Source organism: Herpailurus yagouaroundi, unplaced genomic scaffold, assembly GCF_014898765.1.
Source record: "Herpailurus yagouaroundi ecotype Mexico unplaced genomic scaffold, PumYag 199, whole genome shotgun sequence".
Lineage (NCBI taxonomy): Eukaryota > Metazoa > Chordata > Mammalia > Carnivora > Felidae > Herpailurus > Herpailurus yagouaroundi.
Window position 1 is genome coordinate 19,113,368 of NW_024412430.1, and position 16,062 is coordinate 19,129,429.

The 16,062-nt window shown below is 55.8% G+C and overlaps 1 protein-coding gene across 6 annotated transcripts in view; it reads left to right on the forward strand.

Annotated features, from left to right (window-relative positions):
* AUH (AU RNA binding methylglutaconyl-CoA hydratase) overlaps positions 1–16,062 on the forward strand; it is a 327,291-nt gene that overhangs the window by 183,315 nt on the left and 127,914 nt on the right. Inside the window, exon 11 of one of the 6 annotated variants that reach the window (XM_040449518.1) lies at positions 7,309–8,042. The exons of the other annotated variants lie outside the window; for them this stretch is intronic. Coding sequence (XP_040305452.1) covers positions 7,309–7,422 — 114 coding nt within the window. The 3' untranslated portion in view covers positions 7,423–8,042. Of the gene's footprint in view, positions 1–7,308; positions 8,043–16,062 lie in introns of those variants that run through there. 6 annotated transcript variants of the gene reach the window in all.

Here is a 16,062-nt window from a genome sequence, read left to right on the forward strand (position 1 = left end):
GCCGGGTGGCATAACCCTGCGTCACTCCTGCTGCGTCTGCATCCGTCTCCCCGGGGGGAGGAGCGATCCCACAGCGCCGGCTCAGCCCGGAGCGGGTGGCGACTTCTGAAAATAGTAATTTGAAACACAAAACACTTTTAAAAAGACAGGAAAGGAAAACTCATCCATACTCCCGCCCCTGAAAATGTGCCACCGTCTGCCTTGCCTTTCACGTTTTGGGGCACGGCTGCAGACCAGAATGAGTGTGGGCTGGATTTTGGAACCAGGTGTCCTGGGTTCGGATTTGCTTCCTTCCAGCCGTGGGACCTCAGGGAGGTGACTTGGCTACTCCCTGCCTCAGTTTCCTGGTCTGTGAAGCGGAGGCACAACTCAGCACTCTTCACAGCAGGATACCCGTACCGTTGTCGCATTCTTCCCGACTGCTTCCCGTGCTCCCGGGAGCAGACACAGGCACACTCGCGTGTGAACAGATCCACACACGTGCACACTCGGGCGCGCACACTCCTGCACGGGGAACACGCTCCCACACGTGCCTGTGAACGCACACATACCTGTGCCCCAGAAACACTAGCGTCAGACTCTCCGGCCGGGCCCGTGGCCGCCTCTCTTGCACCTCAGAGTGAGCGCGACCGTTTCCCCAGTCACCTTCCTGTGGGGCTGCCCCTGCTCCTCCCTGCTCCCCTCCTGGTGGGCGATTCGGTGGTCCTGAGGTTTTCCTGCGGCGGGGCCTGCCCTGGGGTGAGGACGCAGTTTTAGTTTTCCCAGAGACGGGCCAAATTGCCTGATTCCTGCCGCTCTGCCTTCCCCCTGACGGCAGGGGCCCGATTTCTGATTTCTGCACCTCCCAAGAGGAGGGGACGTGGCCGCTACCCTCCGCCAGCCCCATCCTCGAGAAATGCGCTGTCCTGATTTTCATTTGCATTTCTGCAGTTCTTAGGAGAGTGACGGCCCCTCCTTTGTCTTGTGCAACACGCAGGCATCGCTGTGAACAATGTCAATATATTCTTTGGCCTTGATGGTTTGTTTTACGGCCGATCCCCGTTTTTACAAACAACAACAACAACAACATGTGCAGATGATCTAATAATTTGCCAAATGAGCACGTTTGGGTAAAGAGGAACTCCACATCTGGACACTCGGTATTGTTGCCGACAGGCCTCTGCGTGTGGTGCACGCTCTACGAACGACCCGGCGTTGAGTCAGTCATTCGTCACGACCTGGTTACTGAACACCCATCACGTGAGGGCCAGCGTGTCTCGGCTTTGTGCTTACATCAGAAAACGAGTCTGTAAATAGCCTGCCTCGTGGGATTTAGGATCCATCCTGAATGACGTGGGAGCTGAGATCAGGGCCGCGTGGCGGAAGGTGGCCGCTCTAGGCGAGAGCCCAGATGGCCCCTGGGGCTGGGGCCGCCGAGCGCCCCCACGTGCCCCTTGCCGGGGGCCGTGACGGAGGACACGCTCGGCTGGCGGGCAGACCTGGCTGAGGGCCTGGCCTCCCGATCCCGCGGGGGCTACACGGCAGGATAGTCGGGTGGCACCTGAGTTCTCCTCCAGGCAGGTGGGAGAACGAAGCCCAGAGGGGCTGCCCGGCCCCTGCGGCACGCCCACCCCTCCTGCCTTGTTCTGAGGGAGTCTCCAAGGCCGCCGGTCACAGGCCTGTTTGAATTTGCACGCACCCACCCTTTGGCTTGCGGAGTCCGATGGGATGGAGGGGCAAGCTGGGCCGTGGTGGGGGGCCCGGGCCTCCTGTGCCCGCCTCCTGTACCAGTTAGCTAGTTAGTGAGTTACCCACGGCTGGCCCTGTGCTCCCAGCTCCCAGTTGAAAGGACTTTGATGGCTCGTCCTTGGCCGAGGCGCTTACCTCTGACCCAAGCAGCTGCGGTCAAGAGGGTGGCCCTTAACACTGGGCCTGCCGGTCACTGGTGGGGCCTTGGAGCTGTGGCTGCACGGTGTGACCAGGGAAGGGACACGGTTCCCCACGTCCTCAGGGCGTCCCCCTGCACATAGAGCCAAGGCACAGGTGTCCACAACGCCCAACACAGCAGTGGCCGCTGGTCCGTGGTGAGCATGGGAGCCACTAACCCCTGTGCGTGTGGAGGCCCAGACCTTCTGTCACAGAGCCCGAGCCGTGGGGGCTCCACATGTGCTCCGCACAACTGCCAGGGCCCCTGGGGGAGATGTCGAGCTTGTAGGCCCAGGCAGGCCTCTGAGGGTGGTGACAGGCGGCCTGTTCGTTTCCCGGGCCGCTGTGACAGTCACCACTGACTTGATGGTTTATATCTTTTTTTTTTTTTTAACGTTTATTTATTTTTGAGAGAGAGCTAGAGGGACAGAGTACGGGCGGGAGAGAGGCAGAGAGAGAGGGAGACACAGAATCCGAAGCAGGCTCCGCGCTCGGAGCGGTCAGCACGGAGCTCGAGGCGGGGCTCAAACCCACAAACCGTGAGATCACAACCTAAGTAGGAGAGAAGTCAGACGCTTCACCGACTGAGCCACCCAGGCGCCCCCTGACTTGATGGTTTAAAGCAGGGCACGTTCGCTTCTTGCTGGTCTAGCAGCCAGAATTCAGTCCCACTGGGCTGAAGTCAAGGGGTCTGCAGGGCCTGCTCCTTCTGGAGGCTCTGGGGCAGGATCTGTGTTTCCTTGCCCGGCGCCCAGAGGCTGCCTGACTTCCCTGGCTCTGGGCTCCCTCGTGGTCTCATACGCACAGGCCCCAGGCTCCGCGCCCGGAATCCACGATCACAGCACCTTCTCGTTGTCTTCCGTCCATCTCCCCGCTGTGGGGACGCCCACCTGGACAGCCCTCAGCCCGTCACGTCAGCAAGATGACGTTCACAGGTTCCGGGGTGAGGACGTGGACGTCTTTGGGGGCCGGCCGCAGGAGGGGAGCCCCTGGGAGGACGCTGCCGATCCCCTGGGCAGGGGTGCCGGGAGGGGGTTCCAGGCAGAGAGAGCAGAACGTGCCACCCGGGGCCCACCCCTGGCCGGCAGGTCGAGCTCCGGACCCACCGCTGACCCGGCCCTGATCTGCACTCGTTACTTCCGGAGCGTGGTTCACTCCGCAGACAGCGCGCGTCCTCGCGGGAAGTGATGCACCAGCCAGCGTGGCCGGAGTGGGCGCAGAGCAAGCTGTAGTCGGAGGGGCGGCGGGCGCTGTAGGCGCCCAGGAGGAGCACAGAACTGGTGACCGAGAACTCAGGGTGACAGTATGAATGGGAGAGAGGCCCCGAGTGGGACCAACATCGGGAGGTTAAGAGTCACCAGCCTGACCCTGGATCCGCTGGGACCTGGTCCGTGTTGAGTCCTCCGCAAGCTGTGGGGGGTCGGCCTGCCCGTCTGTCTTCTCTCGTGGCCCTTCTTCCCCGCTCATGTTGCGGCCACCTGTAGTTAGTGGTCTGATCCTCTGTTTGTCTCTCTCTGCCCCTACACCACCCCCCCCCCCCCCCATACACTTAAAAATAAAAATGATCTCCCTTCGAAGCTCCTTGAGGACCGTGGCTGGATGAACTCTCGTCTCTGTCCACCTGCAGGTTCCCCACCCCCTCAGCCCCACCTGCTTCTTGGCGATGGGCAGCTTCCGGGGATCAGGGTGAGGGACGTGATTGCCCCTGATGCCGGGGGATGCCCAGCACAGTGAATTTCCGGTGGTACTGGGGAGGCCTGAGACACCGCAGCCCAGAGACCACGAGTGACCACTCGTCCTACCCCCCACCCCCGCCCCCCACAGCTCGTGTTATCTTTACATAAATAATGTTGATTTCAGCGGCTCTACGGCCCTGATCCTATTGCTGTCCGACAACCATAAGCCTTGGGCTGCCCGGTGACTTCCCCTTTGTGACAAACGAGCTTTCCCTGCGGACTGACCTGCCATCTGTCTCCACCCCCACACACCCTGGGGAGCAGCAGGGGCTCACCTGCCTCTCCTGAAATGCCACCACGGCGTGTCCTGTCCGAGAGCCACCCTGAGATCCCAGGCAGGTCCGGGAGGCCCACCGGGTGAGGAAGAGTCAAAGGGCAAATCCCAACTGTTAGGCGGGGAACGATGCAGTGGTGGGTCCCCACGGACACAGGCCAGTGGCACTGGGCCTCGTGTCCTGTTCTGCCCGCTTCACACCCTAGAGTCTGGCTCTCCCTTCCTTTGGGGGTGTTTAGCCCAGGGCTGATAGGAATAGGGGGCGCTGAGGGGCCACCCAAGGCCTTGGCCAAGGAGCCGGGCAGATGCGTCCGGGGTCTTTTCTGGCCAGGACCCTGTGGCTGCCCAGGCCTCGGCTGGCCCGGCTGAGCCCAGGACCGCACCTCGGCATCCTTTCCTATCAGCCAGACCTTCTCCGGGCCTGAGTTTGGTTCCTTCTTTCCCCAAATCCACCCAGCTTGGAGATTTCCCTGCCAAACCACAGAAACTAAACACGGCTTGTTTCCTGGCAAACACACCTGCGGGCAGGCCTGCCGAGCCCCAAGATGCGTGTATCAGGAAATCACGTATCACAGCGAAGTTCACCGGGGTTTGACCGTCCTTGAAAACGAGAGGGAAAGAGGGGCCGTGTGTGGCAGGGCAGTCTATGCAGGCCGCAGTCTGTTAGCCTCGTGAAATAAAACCCCTGGGACGTGGAAAATCGAGCCGATCGCCAGGGTCTGTGTGACCCCAGGACGCGGGGCTCGCACATGCTCACTGCGGGGATTGCATAAGAAGAAAGAGCTGCGTCATTTCCAGTTGGTGTGTGTGAGTAACCACATTTAAGTGGAGCGTGGGGCTGACTTGGAAAAACAAATGAGTTTCAAGCTCTCTCGTGAGATTTGACCTGAGCCGGGCCTCCGTGCCCCGGCCTCCTGCCGAGGACCCTGCACAGTTGCCCGCACGGCAACTGCCCGGGCGTGGTTGGTGAGGGGCTGCTGACCCCGTGCACACAGCGCCCAGCCCGCCCAGCCGCGTACTGCCTCTTTGTCGTGGTGCCGGTGATGATGTGACGGAAGCCAGCTGCTCAGGTGCACCCCAGGCGCCCTGACCGGGTCCGCAGCCCCTCTGTACACCCCAGAACCCAGGGGAAAGGCGGAGGGGTGGACGAGCAGGACTTCGAGGGGCAGCTCGGCCTGCATTCAAGCCCGTTCTAAACACCAGTGTGTCGTTAGACGCTTCATCGGCGCATTACCTGTGGTCCGCCCCCCCACGGCCAGAGGACCCCACATTCCGGAACAGTGCATCACACCCAGTCCGTGTGGAAGGGCCCGTTCTCTGCTTGGATGAGTACTTTTGTAAAACACAACAAGCCTGAATGATGAAAAAGCACGCCCGCATCGTGATGGCACAGCAGTGTCAGAGCGCTTCAGTGGTCCTCAGCCCTCCTCTCTGCGTCCCGTGGTCCCGTCACAGAGTGGGCCCCGGGCCACGCGGTGGTGACGCCGGCTGCCCCCCGTGCCGCTTCTCTGAGCCTGTCGCTGCCTCAACCGCGAACGAACCGTCAGGTTCTCCTGAACCGCCGGTGCCCTCAGACTGCCAGCCACCAGGTCCTTTGTCAGAACGGGGTCCCGAATTTCCAATCAGAAACCAGGTCCCCGTTGGTTTTCCGCAGCTGCTGTGTCCCTGTCTCTGGGGAGTGACTCCCGACGGGGTGATTCCGGGGAGGCTTGTTGCTGCACCCTCGCGGGTGTCCCGTGGGCCCCCGGGGATGCGCACACGGTGGGAGCCGCCCGTGGCCACGAGCCTTGTGTTCTGGGTGACCTGCTGGTTCTGAATAACTAGGTAAGAAAGTTCTCAGGTTTTACCGTCGCGGGTCTTGTGAGCGGAAAGGTCACTTAGCTGGGGAGTGGAAACCACACTGAGAACATCTGTCAAAATAGGAGTTGCGGTGCTTTCTTCAAAGAACCCACTGACACACATGTAAGAAATTCTGCACCACATGCCAATTAAAGGGAGCACGGGCCCATTTCGCTCTTGGACTTTTCCATGTCGTTCTTCTCTAGTTCCCTTCCCAACGCAGTTTTTCTGGAGTCCTCGTTACCGTATTTGGATTTCTGCTAAGCCAGGAATATGATTTTCTGCGTTTCTTTGCTCAGAGTTATTTCTTTTTCTTTTTTTTTAAGTTTTTTTATTTTGACAGAGGCAGAGAGAGAGTTCAAGTTGGGGAGGGGTAGAGAGAGGGAGAGAGAGAGCGAGAACCCCAAGCAGGCTCTGCACGTGTCAGTGCAGATCTCGATGTGGGGCTTGAACTCACAAACCGTGGGATCGTGACCTGAGCCATAGTCAGACGCTTAACCAACTGAGCCACGCCGGTGCCCCATGTTTTTCTTTTAAAAAAATTCTTTGGGGTGCCTGGATGACTCCATCAGTTAAGTGTCCAACTCTTGATTTCAGCTCAGGTCATGATCTCACGGGTCCTGGGATCGAGTCCCACACCCGGGGTCTGTGCTGTCAGTGCAGAGCCTGCTAGGATTCTCTGTTCCCCTCTCTCTCTGCCCCTCCTCAGCTCTCTCTCACTCTCTCTCTCAAAAATAAAGAAAAAAACACATTAAAATATTTTTAAAACATAAAAACAAAAAGACTCTTTGTTACCAAACATGGCCAACTCTCAAAAGACATTGTGGAACGAAGTTTAATATCATGACGTCGGGAGTTGAAGTTCGTTCTCATTGGCTCAAGTTAGTCATTGGTGTTGCAATGGGGCTGGGCAACTCTGAGACTCTCCGGAGCACTACCGTGTTGACTTTAGTGCTTTAAAAGCAATCCTTCATTTTTGGTAATGTTTTGTTATGTTTTGGTGTTGATATTACGCTTGCGTCGGAAACACAGTGGGATGTGTTGCCTCTTTCTCTGTTTCTCTGTTGCATACGTTTGGTGTTATCACTTCTTTGAACATTTGATGGGGTTCATCTATGAACCTGAGGGGGCCTGGGGTTTCCTTGGTGGGAGGGTTTATGACAACAGGCAGGACTCTTCCCATTTTCTCTTTGAGCTTGTCCAAACTTTGGTAAGTTACATTTTTCATGGAGATTGCCCAGTTCATGAAGTGAGCAAGCTGATTGGGATAAAGTCATTCACAAATTTGGCTTCTTATCCTTTTAATATCTATCCTATCCTGGTTATCCAAGTGATAACCAGTCTTTTATGCTTGATATCAGTGGTTTATGTTCTGTTATAATATTTTCTTGATTAGTCTGAGTATGAGCTTACCTACTTTGTTGCTTGGAAAACACTAGGATCTCGCTTTGGAACGTCTTGCTAATGTCTGTTTTCTGTTTTGTTGATTTCTGCTCTTTATTATTTCTTTCCTTCCACTTATTTTGTGTTTACTCTGTTTACTTTCTTTTTTAGGCTCTTGAGGTGGACGCTTCAATCATTGATATCAGACTCTCCCTCTTTTCTAACGCAGGCACTGAAACCTGTAGAAGCCCCTTTCGTCACGGCCTTCGCGGCACCCCATTTTGATATGATGGATTTTCACTACCACTTGGGCTTGAGATATTTTCTAAGTTATTTGCAACTTCCTTTTTTAAAACGTGTGTTATTTAGAAGTGTATCCTTTAGTTTCCAAATATTGGAGGTTTTCCTGGATACCATTTAGCTAGTGATTCCTAATTTAATTCGGGTGAGATCAGAGAATCTGCGTCATGTACTTAACAGACCTTCTGAATTTTTTGAGACTTGTGCCGTGTGTATGTAGGTTTTTACGTGTACCTGAAAAGAATACGTGATGATGTAGAAATAGCAATTAGGTTGAAGTAAATGGCGGTGTCCAGTTCTACGTGCCTACGGACACTTTTTCGAACTGATCGACACACTGCTGAGAGAGGAAGGTTAACATCTCTTACTGTGATTGTGCAATTGTTTTTTTTTTCTTTTTCTAGAAAATTAAGCAAAATAAAAAAAGAAAGGGACTTCTTTCATCTGATAAAGGGCATCTGTGAAAAACCTAGAGTTAATACTATACCTACTGTTGAAATAGTGAGTACTTTCTCTCTAAGATCAGGAATCAGATAAGGAAGCATGCTCTCTCTTATCACTGTAGTCATCTCCCTAAGAACTATGGCTGTAAAACAAAAAAAAAAGGATGTAAAAGACATAGTTGGTAGGGGAGAAGTAAAACTCTCAATTTAAACATGATTTAAGCATGATTACACCGAAGAGCTCAAAGCATCTACCAGTAGAAAGCCACTGGTGTAAGTTGCAGGAGACAAGGCTAATGTACAAAATTCAACTGCACATGCATATGCTAGCAGCAAACAATTGAATAATGACATTTAAAAAAAATTTCCATTTGTAACAGCAAATGAAATAGTTAAAAACACATTGAACAGAAGATGTGCAACTCCTGGTCACAGAAAACGACAGAGCACTGTTGAGAGAGACATTTTAAAAGACCGGAATACATGGAGAGATGTGCCAAGTTCCTGGATTGAGAGACCCCATTGCCCAAAGGCGCATGTTCTCCTCAAATCGATCTATAGATTCAGTGCAATCCCACTAAAAGTTCCAGCAGGGTTTTGTGTAGAAATTGAGAAGCTAATTCTAAAATGCACTTGACAGTATAATTGACCCTTGAACAACGTAGGTTGGAACTGCATGGGCCCACTGAGATGCAGATTTTTTTTTTTTTCCAATATAGTCTAGTCCTGTAAATGTATTTTCTCTTCCTTATGTTTTCCTTAATAGCATTTTCTTTTCTTTTTTTAAAATTTTTAACGTTTATTTATTATTGAGAGACAGAGAGACAGAGCATGAGCAGGGGAGGGGCAGAGAGAGGGGGAGACACAGACTCCGAAGCAGGCTCCAGGCTCTGAGCTGTCAGCACAGAGCCCGACGCGGGGCTCGAACTCACAAACTATGAGATCATAACCTGAGCCAAAGTCAGACGCTCAACCGACTGAGCCACCCAGGTGCCCCCTTAATAGCATTTTCTTTTCTCAAGCTTACTTTATGGTAAGAACACAGTATATAATACGTATGACATACAAAATATTGTGTTAATCAACTGTGTTATGGTAAGACTTCTTGCCCACAGTTGGTTATTAGCAGTTAAGTTTTGGGGGAGTCAAAAGTTCTTTGTGGATTTCTGTACAGGGGGCTGTCACCCCTAACCTCTGCATTGTTCGAAGGTCGGCTGTACAAAGGACCTAGAATGGTCCAAACAATTTTTTAAAAGCTGGAGGACAGATACCCCTTGAGTTCCAGACTTCCTACAAAGCTACAGGAATCAAGTAGTGTGGACATAGGAATCAGATGGACGTAACAGAGAACCACACCAGGTGGTCAGTTGATTTTTAACAAAGATACCCATTCAATTCAATAGGGAAATGAATATTTTTTAAACAATCCGTATGGGGGGGGGGGGACACAACCCTTCCCTTGCTCTGTACACGAATTTATAGACATGAAAGTCCTAGAAGAAAATCTTTGCAACTTGCTTGTTTTTCCCTAAGGCAGCATCTCTGGCTCATGGTGCAGAAATCTAAGAGGGTCCCATGACCTGGCTCCCCTGGTGTTACTCCCAGGGCTATGTCACTTTGCACAGCAAAGGGATTTGCATCTGAAAATAGGGAGATTATGTGGGTGGGCCTAAACTCATGGCGATCTTTTAAGAGCAGAGTGTTTTCGCTGGCTGGTCACGGAAGGGGACATTAGAGATGTGATGTGAGGGAAGTGTCTGTTTCTGGCTGTGGGACGAGGACCTGAGAGTGGCTTCTGGTTGCTGAGAGCAGTGCCCCCCCCCCAACCTCTGACAGCCAGCGAGAAAGTGGGGATCCCTGTCCACAGCTGCAAGGCAGCAGGGAGCCTGGAAATGATTCTTCCCCGTGCCTCCCGACGACAGCCTTGAGCCGACAAGAGCCTTGACTTCACCCTGTGAGGCGTTAAGCGGTGCAGCTGGCCAGCCCGCTGGGACTTGTGGCCTGGAGGGCCGCGGGTTAGTAAGCAGGTGTCATCTGATACCGCTAAGTTTGTGACTGTCATGAGCTATAGAGCACTGGCCCACAGCGCTGATCCTACCATGACGGCAGTAAAGCATGTTATTTGTTCCTATTTCATTGCTGTTTCCTGGAACAATGAATATAATCGTATTTGGTTTTTTTCCCCCTTTTATGTTGGGGAAAAGCCTTCTGCATTTGGGTAAATGCTGGCCCATCTTCTTGGAGACGTCCTCTAAATCCTGGCTGCTCCAGGTATGGCTCCTGGGCCAGCGGCAGCACTGATGCACCTGGGAGCTTGTTGGGGACGTGGACCCATCTGGGGCCCCCCGATGCGGAAGCTCCATTTTAGGTAGACCCCGAGGCACTGAAGTTCCCGAAGCGTCACCCCGCCTTTGCCCAGAAGTGTGGCTTTTACCGGGTGTAAACCCAGCATGTCATGGGTGTGGCCAGGTTGGCCATCTAGACCTTCATCCCCCCGCCCCTGCCCCACGGCAGCGCTGCTCCTGCCGCAGGGTCTGGGTCTCTGGGCTCAGACACGGGAGCTTCCATTCCAGTGAGCTCTCCTCTTGGCCTGCAGACGTCCTCCGGGACTCGTGCCCCAGACGGGACACGGGGCGGCTCCTGTGCCTTTAGATGCCCAGTCTTCTGCACCGGAGTGGGGTCTGTGTGCCCCAGCCACCGTCTCACAGAGCTCGGCTAAGGAGCGCTCGGAAGAGACCGGCACATGAACGCGTCTCCGGCTGCTGGTGTGGACACCTGTGGTCTCCGTGAGTCAGAGACGGCAGAGCTGGTGGGACCACCCTGGGGCCATCGAGGGCGCTTCTGCTATCCTCCTAGAGGCCCTGGGTGATGGCTGGGTGCTCCTTCTCGTCCGCAATGCAGTCTCAGCCCAGCCACATTCCGGAGCGTCTCGGGCAGAAGCTCACGTCCACCAACGTCTTCACCATCTGCCCTCTGTCCTCCCAGGGTCTGTGCATCCGCAGGAAAATGCGACTCCCTCTCCCCGCGGGCCCTCCTCCGCTCACACTGTTTTCTCTTTCGCAACATCCCACCCACCCCCGTCTCACCCCCTGAGACACTAGGTCTTCCAGGAAGCCTTCCTAGAATTTCCCATCAGGACTCCCAGGGAAGTGTCCCTGAGACTCACGTCCTCAGTATTTTGGTCATCTGTTGCAGCACGAAACGGCCCCGGGGTCAGCGGCTTAAAACAACCATTTAGTTTTGCCCCCAAACCCACAGGTCGGGAATTTGGGAAGAGCCGTGGCGTCTCCCCAACACGGTTCTCCTCCACCAGGCACAGGTGGAATGAGTCAAATACACTTTGGCAAAAGTGGGGGAGAGGCAGGTTTGGAGATGGAGTAGTGCCTCCTACGTGCCGTGTGTGTGTGTTGTGTGTGCGACACGGCTTGAGATACACGCAGAGTCACCCACCGGTCAGTCCCAGTGTGGGGCCAGCCGTCCACTGGAGCTCTTGACGTAAAGAATCCTGAGCCCCAACCGCGGAACTATATGCGGTGGAAGCCGGTCACGACAAGACCTGGATGCCAGGGTCCGGTTGGCCAGTGGGGGGCACAGCGCACAGATGTGAGGAGGAACAGGCTTGCTGGCCCACCCAGGGAGAAGCTTCTCCAAACTCCTCGGGCTCCGGCTCCAGCCCCGGACAACACCCCTCATCACAAAGGCACGGGAGCTCTCCGCAGGAGGGGTCACAGTGAGTTCATTTTAGGAAAAGAGCTTTCTCGGCAACATACAGGCTAAAGAAGTTTCTGCAATCCTCAGCTCAAAATTTTATTTACAGCAAAATGTTGATTTGCCCACAAACATCCTGCTTTGCTAAATATACCACCCGGCTCCTACAACAGGGCTGTGGTTTTAGAGCGTGGGTCCTGCCCTCCCTTCTCGGCCCTGGCACGTCGTGTCGTGTACCCTCTTCCGTGGTCACCGTGCACCATGGGAGGCGAGTGGGCTCCCTTCCTGCGCGGGCTGCAGGACAGGCCTTGGTCCGACGGGTCTGTGACGGAGGGCTTGGCCACGGGCGGAGGACTGGCGGCAAGTCTGGTGCCCGCTGCGGGGCGTGGCCCGATGGTTGAGCGTCCTCCTCCTTTTTTAGGGTCACTCAGGGTATGATCGCACTGCCGGGTCTCTGTGGCCAAAGGAAGGACTTGGAGCTCATCCAGCCACGAGGGAAAATCCTGACCTCCCGTGACAGGCTCTAGAAGCAGAGGCCGGGACCGCGGGGTGGGGGAGGGGGCTGTGGGGGGAGCCTGAGCTCCAGGAAGTGGCCAGGGAGGCCCCTGGTAGGGAGAGACGTGGGGCCCAGCAGCACAGCACGATGGGCAAACAAGAAGGGCAAAGATCAAAAGCGCCCGGTTGTTTCTGCTCGCGCAGCAGGAAGGCGGGAGGGCAGGAGGTTCTGGAGAAACGAGGCATGGCTCCCGGGGCTGCTGGGGAGCTTGGGCAGGGCTGAACTGCAGGAACCCTGTGGGAGAAGGGATTCGGGGGTGAGGGGAGCAGACCAGCAGAGCGGAGCAGTGAGGGCGCCTCCAGCACGTGTCCCCATCTGGCCCCGCGACCCCAGCAGCAGCGGCGGGCTTCCTGCCCCGAATCGGTGTGGCACCCGCCGGACTTGGAACGTCTCCCCTGGCTGTTAAATTCCCAGGGATCGTAGGCACCGGAGGCGGGTGGGAGGCCTGTGCCTGTCCCGAACGCTCTCCTGCCCCCTGACCACCCGAGACCCACAGTCCAGCAGCAAATAGGGAAGGAGGAGACAGACTCAAGGGGCTGAACGCTAATGAAGGCACACAGTGAGGGCGGTGACAGGCTGCCTGGCAGATTGGGGGAGGTTGGGGGGTGCGGGAGTCTGGGCCCGGGTCCGATGCCAGCTACCTGCAGGGACAGCTGGGAAGAGGGTCGGGCAGAGGCAGCCCAGCCACTCCGTCGCCCAGCTGGGTGACATCACAAAAGGACACTGCTCTTGTCCGTGGCGTGGTCTGCCAGGAGGAGAGGTTTTATTGCTCTGTGCGGAGATCAAGAGACGTTTGACAGGAAGAAGCTGAGTTCATCTGAAGGGGCACAGCGCCGGTGTGGACATTGGTGCCCCAGGGAGCGACACTCACGGGGGTGAATGAGCCACCAGCTCTCGGATCTGAGTGAGGCTCAGAGGAGCGCAGGGGCCTCGTGCATCATAAGCACAGAGGAGCCTCCACGGCTCGCCCTGGGCAGCGGGTCCCCAGATGATGGGGGTCCTGCCGCGCTGAAGGTCTTGGGAGGTTCTAGAGTGTGGAGGGCCTGGCCAGGTGCCCTTGGGCTGCGTTCCCGTTTCTCCTTCCTGCTCTGGGCTCTCCGTGCTGTTCCCGTGGCCAACACCTCCTGTGGGCAACTCAGGCTGCGAGAGCTGCTTTGCCGGAGGCACGGAGCGCAGGAGGGGCCGGGGATCTGGGTCTCCACTCCCTCCCTCACCCGTGGCCTTGGCCGGCAAGGCTCGTGGAGGTGCCGAATCTGCCTGGGTCCCCCGAGGGTCGGGCTCAAAGCTCCCCACCGCCACGCTGGGGACTGGCCCCAAATTGTCCCCTGTTCTCGATTCTTCTCCATCCCGCCACGGTCTTTCCTGGAGTTCTTCTTCGTCGATCCTTCCGTGGACCTTCATCTCAGGACCTGCTTCTCTCTGCTTGCCTGCTGAGCTGGGACCGTCCACTCCCGCCTTGGGACGGGAACGTGCACCATCAGCCCTCCGGTTCGGAGAGCCACCCCACCGACTTCCCCGGGTCTGCAGTTTGCAGACAGAATGCAGGACTCCCAGCCTCCGTAATCGTGTGAGCCATTCACGCACACCACGTTTTACACGTGAAGGGCCTGCCACACAGACGGTCGCAACCCTTGTGTTCTGCCCTTCTCTACCCCCCCGCCCCCCCCCCCCCCACCCTTTGTATGATGCAGCCCCTTTCCTGGGCTTTGTGTAAAACCAGCGGATGAGAGCATTCGAGAATGTTAGTTGATGGGGATCACACGGTGATGGCATCGATGAACTTGGGGCCGGATGCTCCCGAAGCTCTGAGCTTAAACATTCACATCGTGTTAGGGTAGGTGTGCAATTTGCCGACTCTTCTGCAGAAAATTGTGCAAAGCTACACAACTGTCCCGTATGCCCAGGTAGGAGGGAGGGCTCTCCAGGCCCTGGCAACAAAACATCGTCCCTGGACCGGCAGCATCATGGGAGCTTATCAGAAATTCAGAGTCTCAGGCCTCACACTGGCCTCCGCCATCCATCACCCCAGTCACTGGGACTGATTAGTGCACCTGGATGAAATAGTAATATCTTGAGTATTTTGACTTAGATAAAATATCCTATTAATATGAATGTCCCTTGTTTCTTTTAACTTTTAAAAAACATTACCGTCAGGAAATTTTTAAGTGCACTTAAAAAAAAAAAAAAAAAAAAAAAGGACAGCATTGTGCTCAAACTTGCTTGGTCAGAATCTTCGTTTTAGCAAGCTCCCTGGGTGACCCGAGGCCATCAGAGTTTGAGAAGCACTGCCTAAGCCAAGAACTGGCAAACTACAGCCTGGGGGCCAAACGTGGCCCACCGCTGTTTTTTGTGAATAAAGTTTTATTGGGACACAGCCACAAGCATTCATTACACATCGTCTTTGGCTCTTTCCGTGCTTTGGTGGTGCGGTTGAATGTTGTGATGGAGAACTTGAGCCTCGTCTGACGTCCCTCCTCCCTTCCCTCATGCCAGGAGGAGACTTTGTCCCCCTAGGTCCTTGGGTGGCCGTGATGGGCCAGCCTTGAGCCTGGGAGCTGCTCGCAGACCTGGCCTGGCCTGATGCTGGGCCTTGCTGGCCATGTAGGGGGTGGCACCCACACATAGCCAGGGTCATTCAAGGCCTGTCTGGCTGTGGCCCTCCAGGTCAGGACAGACCCTCACTCTGTTCTCACCCAGTTTTCTTTTTTTTCCTTAAAAAAATTTGTTTTAACATTTGTTCAATTTTGAGAGAGAGAGCAAATGGGGGAGGAGCAGAGAGAGAGAGGGAGACACAGAATCAGAAGCAGGCTCCAGGCTCCGAGCTGTCGGCACAGAGCCTGGCTCGGGGCTCAACGAAAGATCATGACCTGAGTGGAAGTTGGATACCTAACCAACTGAGCTACCCAGGTGCCCCTCTCCCAGCTCCCATTCCAACCGCTCTATCACCCACTGTCAGGGAGGTCAGGGGCCCTGCTGGTGTCCAGGCTTCTGTCCTGCCCTGGGTCCTGCTGGGCACCCCTTCCCCCAGGATCCCGAGGCAGGAAGGGCAGGGTGGCCACACCTAGTCAGTGCCTGGGATAGGGGCAGGCAAAGAGCCAAGGCTTGTTGGTAGGAACACAGCACTGCAAGGCGTCAGCCAAGCACTTTCTGTGACAGCCACCGCAGGGCAGAATGGTCCTCCAGAACCCAAAATGAGTCCCCGAGGGAACCCCAGGCGTCCACAGCACCCACGGTGGCCACCTGCGGCTCAGGAGGGAAGCCCTGGGCCAGGGTCACTGGGGCGGTCGCACTCCAGCCCCCCTGCCTCCCGGGGTCTCTTCGGCTGGAGCCCCTGCAGCCAGGAAGCAGGGGCGAGCAGGGCTAAGATATTGTGAGACAAACAGCGTTAGGGCAGAGCTGAGCCCTGGGTGTGAGACAAGGTCTACATGCATTTTGAGGTACTATGATTTTAGGTGGTTAATTGTTCTTTCTTGCAGGAACTGATTCTTTCACCTCCAGCATATACTAGTAGGTGAAATAATAGAAGTTCTACAAGAGTAAAATCCAGCGTTAACTGTCCTGTGTACCCAGCTCCCTCCAGCCCTCTCCTGCCCTCCTGCCTCAGTTTCCCCCAAGGGAGCTCAGCGCAGGCCCACTCGAGGCCTGATCCAATGTTTACAGACGTGCGACAGGGCGACAGTTCCCAGGGCGCCTCCTTGTCCAGGCAGGTGGGGGGACAGAGGGTTCACCTGTGGTGGGTCAACGCTTACACAGCCGCCCCCTGGCCATCTTCCGTCCGCTGGGCCCAGAAGGCTGCATGGGAAGGGTGAAGGGGGCACCCTGTGAGCTGGGAGGCGGCAAGGGACAGCCGTGGTGGGCAGGTGGCCAGGCAGCGGGAGAGGACGGGACACAGGCCCAAGAGAATGGTGGGAGCTGCAG